The sequence below is a fragment of the Melanotaenia boesemani genome, chromosome 4 (assembly GCF_017639745.1).
Source record: "Melanotaenia boesemani isolate fMelBoe1 chromosome 4, fMelBoe1.pri, whole genome shotgun sequence".
Classification (NCBI taxonomy): domain Eukaryota; kingdom Metazoa; phylum Chordata; class Actinopteri; order Atheriniformes; family Melanotaeniidae; genus Melanotaenia; species Melanotaenia boesemani.
In genome coordinates this window covers 35,431,390-35,441,655 of record NC_055685.1, presented here as the reverse complement: position 1 = coordinate 35,441,655, position 10,266 = coordinate 35,431,390, and the positions used below count along the sequence as shown (strand labels likewise).

The following is a 10,266-nucleotide window of genomic DNA, read 5'->3' as shown; positions in this document are numbered from 1 at the left end:
ATTAGTTGATAGTCAAGATTGGTTTTCTCCTGCTCTGTTAAAAACCTTCACTCACAAAGCTGGGGTTTAGTTATACCCCACCGTAAATGTGTAGCAGTGTATCTATCCAGTGTAAAACCTACCTATGTGCAATCTGCTAGGGCCAACATGGAGCCTAAAATGGGGCCCAGAAGGGTTTTATGCATATTTCTCAGGGCTTCCTTAACTCCCAATGTAATTCTGCAATTGGAACAGGGCCGTTAGAATCTGTGGACAAACCCACTTACAACCCATATTTCAGCCCATATCGCCCTCATATAGGACCAGCTAACATTTAAAGCTAGGACAAAGATGGGTCTTGCATGTTTTGCGCAGATGGGGCCCACATGAAACCTAGTGTAATCCTACTTGATACCCACATGGGCAGTCAACATGGGGCCAACATGAAACCCGTGGACAATCCCACTTGCAACCCAGATTACAGCCCATGTCGTCCCCATTAAGGACCCACTTGATTTTTAAAGCTAGGACCAAGATGGGTCATGCATGTTATGCCCAGATGGGGCCCACATAAAACCTAGTATAATCATACTTGATACCCACATGGGCAGTCAACTTGGGGCCAACATGAAACCCGTGGACAATCCCACTTGCAACCCAGATTACAGCCCATGTCGTCCCCATTAAGGACCCACTTGATTTTTAAAGCTAGGACCAAGATGGGTCATGCATGTTATGCCCAGATGGGGCCCACATAAAACCTAGTATAATCATACTTGATACCCACATGGGCAGTCAACTTGGGGCCAACATGAAACCCGTGGACAATCCCACTTGCAACCCAGATTACAGCCCATGTCGTCCCCATTAAGGACCCACTTGATTTTTAAAGCTAGGACCAAGATGGGTCATGCATGTTATGCCCAGATGGGGCCCACATAAAACCTAGTATAATCATACTTGATACCCACATGGGCAGACAACTTGGGGCCAACATGAAACCCGTGGACAATCCCACTTGCAACCCAGATTCCAGCCCATGTCGTCCCCATTTAGGACCCACTTGATTTTTAAAGCTAGGACCAAGATGGGTCTTGCATGTTATGCCCAGATGGGGCCCACTTAAAACCTAGTGTAATCCTACTGTACACCCACATGGGCAGTCAACTTGGGGCCAACATGAAACCCATGGACAATCCCACTTGCAACCCAGATTCCAGCCCATGTCGTCCCCATTTAGGACCCACTTAAGATTTAAAGCTAGAACCAAGATGGGTCTTGTGTATTTTTCCCAGATAGGACCAACCCAAGACCAAGTGTAAGACTGCATGACTCCCACATGGGTAATTGGCATGGGGCCAACATGGAACCTGCGGACAATACCATATGGGTCCCATCAGACAATCCCACTTGGGGCCCCTGTTTCAGCCCACTTCTAACCCACATGGGCCCCACATAAAAATGTTGGCTGGGTCAATTCGAGGTTCGACTATCCGACGGACCCTCCTCTGCAGCACCCCTGAATAGACCTTACCGGGGAGGCTGAGGAGTGTGATCCCCCTGTAGTTGGAGCACACCCTCCGGTCCCCCTTTTTGAAGAGGGGTACCACCACCCCAGTCTGCCAGTCCAGGGGGACTGCCCCCGATGTCCACGCGATGCCGCAGAGGCGTGTCAACCAAGACAGCCCTACGGAATCCAGAGCCTTAAGGAACTCTGGGCGGACCTCATCCACCCCCGGGGCCTTGCCACCAAGGAGATTTTTAACCACCTCAGCGACCTCAGCCCCAGAGATAGGCGAGCCAGCACCAGCTACCCCAGACTCTGCTTCCTCATCAGAAGACGTGTTGGTGGGATTGAGGAGGTCTTCGAAGTATTCCCTCCACCGCCTCACAACGTCTCGAGTCGAGGTCAGCAGCCCCCCATCCCCACTGTACACAGTGTTGACGGAGCACTGCTTTCCCCTCCTGAGCCGCCGGATGGTGGACCAGAATCTCCTCGAAGCCGTCCGGAAGTCATTCTCCATGGCCTCTCCAAACTCCTCCCACGCCCGAGCTTTTGCCTTAGCGACCGCCGAAGCCGCGCTCCGCTTAGCCCGCCAATACCCATCAGCTGCCTCTGGAGTCCCACAGGCCAAAAAGGCCCGATAGGACTCCTTCTTCAGCTTGACGGCATCCCTTACTGTCCACCAACGAGTTCGGGGGTTACCGCCACGACAGGCACCGACGACCTTACGGCCACAGCTGCGGCTGGCCGCCTCGACAATAGAGGCACGGAACACAGCCCATTCAGACTCAATGTCCCCCGCCTCACCCGGGACTTGGTTGAAGCTCTGCCGGAGATGGGAGTTGAAACTCCTTCTGACAGGGGACTCTGCCAGACGTTCCCAGCAGACCCTCACAACACGCTTGGGCCTGCCAGGCCTGACCGGCATCCTCCCCCACCATCTGAGCCAACCCACCACCAGGTGGTGATCAGTTGACTCGGCTGCAAAAGCTAGCTCTAGGGACGTGGAATGTCACCTCTCTGGCGGGTAAGGAGCCTGAGCTGGTGCGCGAGGTTGAGCGGTTCCGGCTAGATATAGTTGGACTCACCTCGACGCATAGCTTGGGCTCTGGAACAACTGCCCTCGAGAGGGGCTGGACCCTCTTCCATTCTGGAGTTGCTCCCGGTGAGAGGCGCCGAGCAGGTGTAGGCCTGCTCATTGCCCCCCAACTTGGCGCCTGTATGTTGGGGTTTACCCCGGTGGACGAAAGGGTAGCCTCCCTCCGCCTTCGGGTGGGGGGACGGGTCCTGACTGTTGTTTGTGCCTATGCACCAAATAGCAGTTCAGAGTACCCACCCTTTTTGGAGTCCTTGGGGGGGGTGTTGGAGAGCACTCCTTCTGGGGACTCCCTCGTTCTGCTGGGGGACTTCAATGCTCACGTGGGCAATGACAGCGAGACCTGGAGGGGCGTGATTGGGAGGAACGGCCCCCCTGATCTGAATCCGAGTGGTGTTTTGTTGTTGGACTTCTGTGCTCGTCATGGATTGTCCATAACGAACACCTTGTTCAGACATAAGAGTGTCCACATGTGCACTTGGCACCAGGACACTCTAGGCCGCAGTTCGATGATCGACTTTGTAGTCGTGTCGTCGGACTTGCGGCCGCATGTCCTGGACACTCGGGTGAAGAGAGGGGCGGAGCTGTCAACTGATCACCACCTGGTGGTGGGTTGGCTCAGATGGTGGGGGAGGATGCCGGTCAGGCCTGGCAGGCCCAAGCGTGTTGTGAGGGTCTGCTGGGAACGTCTGGCAGAGTCCCCTGTCAGAAGGAGTGAAATACAACTTTTTCAATAATCTTGGAAATAAAAGAGAGGTTAGAAACAGGTCTATAGTTGTTCATTATAGAGGCATCTAGAGTCCTTTTCTTTAGGAGGCTTAATAGCAGCTATCTTTAGTGACTTGGGAAAAATGCCTGATGCCAGCGAGCTGTTAACTATCAGTAGGAGATCACTTTCTACTGAGGTAAAAACTGTTTTTAAAAAGTCGGATGGTATCATGTCCAGAATGCATGTTGTTGATTTCAAATCCCAAACTGTTTCGACATTTATTCATAACACTATAATGAGGGGGTGCTGTTTCATTAAGAACTGTAGCACTTGTGTCTTCTGTTAACCATGTTTCTGTCAGAAAAAGAAAATCTAAACTGTGAGAAATGATGAAGTCATTAACTAACAGTGACTTGTTGGACAGAGATCTAACATTAAGTACAGCAGCTTTATGAAGTTTACACTGGTCTCTGTTGTATTCTGAGTTATACAAGGTACAGTTAACAGATTAGATCAATTCACCCCACAAGCTGACCGTGTTCGATTCCTTATTTTACTAACTAACACAGGAATCCTACTGGATCCAGGCTTGAGCTCAGAACAGCTGTCAGTAGTAGCAAAACTACAGCAAGGACCCTGAACGCATCACGACGTGTTATCTTTGTTGTGAATTCTGCTGCTGCTCTGTGTACCTCCTGCACATCCTCCCGTGTCCTATAATGTAATATAATGTAAAGAGCACACACTTTCTGTTTTACATACTTTTCTCATGTCACCTGGCTGTACACATGAATAATCAGAAATATAACAAAAACTGGATTTTATCATCTTAAAAACATTGCAAGAGTCTGACCATTTCTCTCTCTTGTCATCACAAAGTTTTGTTCTATGAAAACTAAAGTTTATGTGGTCCTGTGCAACTGAAAACCACTTTGCACAATACTGCCCACCAATAAAGAAACAAAACATTGAAAAAATGTCAGATTGGGCCCAGATCCAACAAAGTTCCCTTCTGAGACCATGTCTCTAACCGTGAGCAGAATCTCTGGTCAAACTGCTGCCCTGCTGGGAAAGGTCTTTACGTTAACAGTGTTTAGATTTAAAGTGGAGAATCTGTATGGTGACAGGTGCACTAGAGCAGATGGTTCAGTTCAGATTAAATATGGCTTTGTCTAAAACAAGTCATCGTTGCCTTAAACATCACCCAAAGCTGAAAAAGCATTTTAATATTTTTATGCAGAAAGAATTGGAAACCACTGGATAATTGTCTCTACTCTCACTTTTAAGATTGTTTGTCTATGTTTGTTTGTTTTCAACAACCTGATCACCATGTAATTACATTTCCTGAGTTTCCTTGTATGGCCAAATTCTCCAGGTTGTGTGCCGTTGACACATGACATGATCATAATGATCCTGTATCTGGGGAGCATAGCCTAAATACAGCGTTGCTTCGAACAGATCCTGCAGCATAGTATTGAAAAACATGAAATCTCATTGTTATAATGGGACTTAAAATGATTTTCTCTTTTTTGTGTGTTTTTTTTTTTTTTAAAGTTATAATCTTCTCCTTTGTCGTCTTCCATGTGAATGTCAGGGTGTTTGCTGTTATGTTACAGGAAACAACCTGTTTCCTTGTAAGTAAGAGCGCTAATAAAACGTGTTAGGACACATGCCGGGTGTGGACTGAGTAGAAATATGTGATTAAAAAAACTCAGATATTAAATATTGTAATTATTAGTTGATCAATTGAAACTCCTCCTTCTGGACATCAGTATTTCAGGTTGAACCTTCTGAGCCACTGAGAAGAGTTTGCTGTCAACATTCAAGGTAAGTTATCATGTTCATATTCAGTATTCAAGACTGCCAACCTGTACTAAAACTCTTCTATTAAAACTTTGTTTTGTATTTATTTTAAAGATGGCAGAGTTCTGGGAACTCATGTTCCTGTCCTTGGTGTGGGTGTTAAAGTGGGCATTGTGGATTTATGAGAACAGCTTCAACATTTTAGGCTCCGCCTCCACATCGACCCTATAATATAGATTAAAGATTGTAAAAAACTGAGCAGAACTTGCTGTCTACACTCAAGGTAAGACCCTCTTTTCTTGTCTGCTTCAAATGTTTGTCATTTATTTCCATTTTATCTCCTCTCATTGTTTAACCCTTTCCATGCAGATGGCGAGACTCTGGGAGCTCCTGTTAATGTGCTGGGTGTGGAGTCCTCTGAGTCTCTCATCCACAGTGAGCTTCATCGGTTCATCCCAGGAGTGTGAGAAGGCTCACTTTGTCCCAGGTTATAACCTCGGAGGAGAAGGCTTTGACATCGTCTCAATGGAGAGGAAAGGCGCCTACGTCATCGACACTGAAACATGGAATCTTGGAAACGGCACATGCAGAATGTACAGAAACACCTACATGAACAGAGAGATCCAGAAGGTCCCAGCTTCTGTGGTGGACTGGAGAGTCCTCCCCCAGTGCAGCTTGAAGGTTTCCAGTACTCTCTACGATTCTGTTGAAACTCTCGTCAATGATTCCACATCATCGGTCTCCAATGATTGGAAAATTGGTCTTGATGTCCCCGTGGACCCTTCAGCCACTGTTGGTGTTGGTCTTGGAGGTTCCCACTCCAGGGCTTCTGAATTTGGTATGAAAAAGTCCAAACAAGACCGCTACACCTTTGTTCAGCATTCTGTTAACTGTGTCTTCTACGGGTGAGTATGCAGACAGATTTAATGTTGTACACTTTATGTTGTACACAAGTTTATCTGTTTAGTAAATTAAAAAAAAAAAAAAATTATTTTTTTTTTTTCTTTTTTAAATAGTTGATAAAAAAGACCATTAGTTTAATTTAAGAACACAAAGGATTGTTAAAAAAAAGTGGGATATAAAAAAAACCCCAAGAAAAACAACCCTCTTTTAATACAATTTCTGTGCTTCAATCTACAGGTACAGACTGAGAACAAATCCTCCGCTGAGCCATGAATTTCTATCAGCTGTGAACTCTCTTCCTCCTTATTCCATCGCCAGTTTGCTACCTTATCGCAATCTGATCGACACCTATGGCACACATTACATAACACAGGTGTCTCTAGGTGGAGAAATAAAAGCGCTGACTTCTTTCAAGACCTGCATGGCATCCATGAATGGACTGACGGCAACAGAAGTTGGTGATTGTTTGACAGTTGAGGCCTCTGTTAACGTTGTAAATACTGGCAGTGTAAATGCCATGACCAAACACTGTCAGGACAAGAAAAAGAAACTGAACTCTGGACAAAGTTTCAGCTCTGAATTTAGTGAGCGTGAAACACAAGTCATTGGAGGAGATATTGATGGAGATGTACTCTTTCAAGGCCCATCTAGCACTTGCAGCAAATGGCTCAACTCACTGAAAAGCACCCCTGATGTGGTCCGGTACAACTTAAAGCCCCTGCACACCATACTGCTTGATAATCACCATGCCAAGATGGGACTGAAGCGAGAGGTGGAGCAGTACATCAAGAAAAATGCAGTGCTGAAGAAATGCTCTGAATCCTGTCAGATTGGACACAGATCCAACAAAAGAGATCCATGTGCTTGTGTCTGTAACAGTAACCAGAATCTCAGGTCAAACTGCTGCCCTGCTGGGAAAGGTCTTGCAACATTAAAGGTGTTCGGTCTTTATGCAAAAAATCTGTATGGTGACGTGTGGACAGAGACAGATGGTTCAGTTGAGGTTAAATATGGCAACCAGATAAAGCGCACAATTATCATCAGTAACAATGACAACCCTAAATGGCCAGAAACATTTGAATTTGGACCCGTAGTCATCAACATGGCAAACAAACTTCAATTTGCTGTTTATGATGAGGATTTCTACTGGAACAGTGATCTGCTTGGTGAATGTTCATTTCAGCTGCGTAGTGGGCGAGTGACAGACAGCTGCATGTTTGATCATGGTACCTTCTTCTTTTCCTTCTTAGTGGAGTGTGCTCCAAGTCTTGGTGGTAGTCAGTGTCAGGAGTACATTCCTTCACCCATGAACCCCTCTTTGGCTGAAGTTTTCTACACCAGAAATGGTGTCCTGCTCGGAGAATCAAGGCTGAAATTCATCAAGTCAGACACAGGTTCAGACCATCTGTCTGCTGGAATAATGAGAAAATAAAGATCTAAATTTACACTTTGCTTGCAGTTTCTATCATTATAAGTTGAATTTTCATATTCAGAGAAGAAAACGTCTTGATTGGAATCTAAATATATATTTGTAGATTACATGATTACACACCTGCTGTTTCTTTCCTTTTGTTTGCAAAATCTCGCATTAAAGCATCAACAAAGGCAACACATGTGTCTGTCTGATTTTAGTATAAGGAATGATAATCAGACAACAGAAGATTGTTGTACATTATAAATTACAGTAGATTTTCTGAATAATTTTAACATGAATTTATTTATCATGCAGTCCTAAATGCATAAACCTTTCAAAGATTTAAGGGGAAAGCATTCAAGCATTTAGCAGAAACTTTTATCCTTTCATATTATGTGTCTGTAGAGATTTTGTACCATTACACTTTTGAGGGGAAAAGAGACCAAAAAGTCATTATAGCTGGAGGTGTGTCCTTATAAATAAAATAAAATAAAATTAAATAAAACTAAATAAAACTAAAATGGGCCAAATTCTCCAGGTTGTGTGCCGTTGACACATGATATGATAATAACGATCCTGTATCTGGGGAGCATAGCCTAAATACAGTGATGCTTCACACAGACACTGCAGCATAATATAAAAAACATGAAATCTTATTGTTATAATGGGACTTAAAATGATTTTCTCTTTTTTGTGTGTTTTTTTTTCTCTCTCTCTCTTTTTGAAAAAGTTATAATCTTCTCCTTTGTCGTCTTCCATGTGAATGTCGGGGTGTTTTCTGTTATGTTACAGGAAACACCCTGTTTCCTTGTAAGTAACTCACAAAGTTTATAGCACTAATAAACGTGTTAGGACACATGCCGGGTGTGGACTGAGTAGAAATGTGTGATTAAAAAAACTCAGATATTAAATATTGTAATTATTAGTTGACCAATTGAAACTCCTCCTTCTGGACATCAGTATTTCAGATTGAATTTCTGAGCCTCTGAGCAGAGTTTGCTGTCAACATTCAAGGTAATTTATCATGTTCATATTCAGTATTCAAGACTGCCAACCTGTACTAAAACTCTTCTATTAAAACTTTGTTTTGTATTTATTTTAAAGATGGCAGAGTTCTGGGAACTCATGTTCCTGTGCTAGGTGTGGAGTCCTGGTTGAGATTTTAGCCACGTGTTTAATGAGCGCAGAACAGAAGTCATTAGTGGAGACATTGGTGGGACTGAAATCCTCTTCCAATGGAAATCAAGTGGATAAATTCTTTAAAAACTATACCTGATGTGGTCCGATAGAACTTAAAACCCCTGCACAGCATACTGCCAAATGATCACTGTGCCAAGACTGGACTGGAGAAAGAGGTGGAGCAGTACATCAAGATACCTGTACGTTACAACATGGTACCTTTATTTTACCTACAATGTCATTTGTGCACCAAGTCTTACTGGTGATCGATGTCAAGACTATCTATTAAAACTTCCCCCATGAGCCCGTCTCTGGCCAAGATCTTCTACACCAGAAATGGGATCCTGTTATGAGACAGTGGTGAGCAGTGTACCAAATCAGCCAGTTGTAGGGTGAAATCCTACAGTTTTACAACTTTCTTTTGCTGACAATCCTTGTTTTGCTTTTGCAATATAGTCATTTTCATTTAACATTTATTTGCGTGCAACATTTATTTCTGTCTATTTTCTTTTAAATGCTATTACTCTTAAGTATGTAAGAGGATGCATGCATGAAAATGCATCCTGCATTTGTTCACTTAATACAAAGCATTAAACATTGAATGAGTTTTGAGTTCAGAAGTATGTGCAAAATAAACCACCCATACTTCTTATGAAGGTGTGTTTAAGTGTGAAAGAGAACATATTAGTGATTTTACTCAGGACATGGTGCTCAGGTCTCTCCTCCTGTGCTTCAGCTCACCTGACTCATGCTATTGGATCACTAACAGGTGGTGAAAACTTGCCCATAAGAAGATGACATGGGGAAAAAAAGCTTTATTGAGTGAAAATACAACATGGTCTTTAAGCTTTAATGCATAGTGTCAGACAGCTGTTTGACAGCTTTTTTCTAGTATATTCTACTATATTTGTAAATCTGCTGCTTCAGTGGCCATCAGTGAGTCATCCAACACACTAAAAGTTGCTTAAGGAATAAACAAGTCGAGAAAATAATACAGATATTTTTATAGAATATTTAATGTTATAGAAAAATTAAATAAATATTTTATTTACAAAAACTACTTAAATAATACACAAATAAATAAAAAGTAAATTATTAAGAAATAAAAAAGCATCACTGCATATGTCTGTAGAAGTAAAATATTGTATGTAAAGCATCCATGTTGGGCGTTTTCTTGCTAATTCATTGATTAAAAGGTTAAAAGGGACCATGCATGATGTCGTCTTCACCCTCTATACAACACAGCAACACTTATTCGGGAATTTGGCACACTTGTTTATTTCTAAGTAAAAAAAGAGTCAAAATAGCAATATTTTGTTTTGCACTTGATTCAGCATATTTAGTGTCATGAAACAGTTGCTCATTGGCTCAGTGATTGAAGCACAACCCAACAGCAGATCTGTAAAATCTATGTTGCCACAATACAATAGAGCAATGCATTTTACAATGCTTTTATGTCCAATAATGACAAGAAAAATAGAAATAATGTAACATTTTCATTCTAAATCAATCACCATGAAATGTGGGTTTGCATAATTGACCACAACAGCTCATTGCAAAATGATCCTGATCAGGTAGAGCGTTTTTACACAAGCTTAATATTGGTCAGTCGAAGCATGCTATACGTTGGTAAGAAACAAATTCTTTCTCTAGTTTCATGGGGGTGATAAGATTATCTT

General features: G+C 43.1%; 1 protein-coding gene across 1 annotated transcript; it reads left to right on the top strand.

Annotated features, from left to right (window-relative positions):
* Positions 1-5,360: 5,360 nt before the first annotated feature.
* LOC121638668 (perforin-1-like) lies at positions 5,361-7,562 on the top strand. The gene is made up of 3 exons (XM_041983582.1): positions 5,361-5,374; positions 5,461-5,996; positions 6,232-7,562. The coding sequence occupies exons 2-3, from the start codon at positions 5,461-5,463 to the stop codon at positions 7,424-7,426; spliced, it is 1,731 nt and encodes a 576-aa protein (XP_041839516.1). The 5' UTR covers positions 5,361-5,374; the 3' UTR covers positions 7,427-7,562.
* The last annotated feature ends 2,704 nt before the right edge of the window (positions 7,563-10,266 follow it).

Excerpts from the sequence above, each read along its gene's own strand:
- LOC121638668 (XM_041983582.1), top strand. The coding sequence starts at position 5,461 with ATGGCGAGACTCTGGGAGCTCCTGTTAATGTGCTGGGTGTGGAGTCCT. Across the intron at positions 5,997-6,231 it reads GTTAACTGTGTCTTCTACGG|GTACAGACTGAGAACAAATC; the intron begins GTGAGTATGCAG and ends TTCAATCTACAG.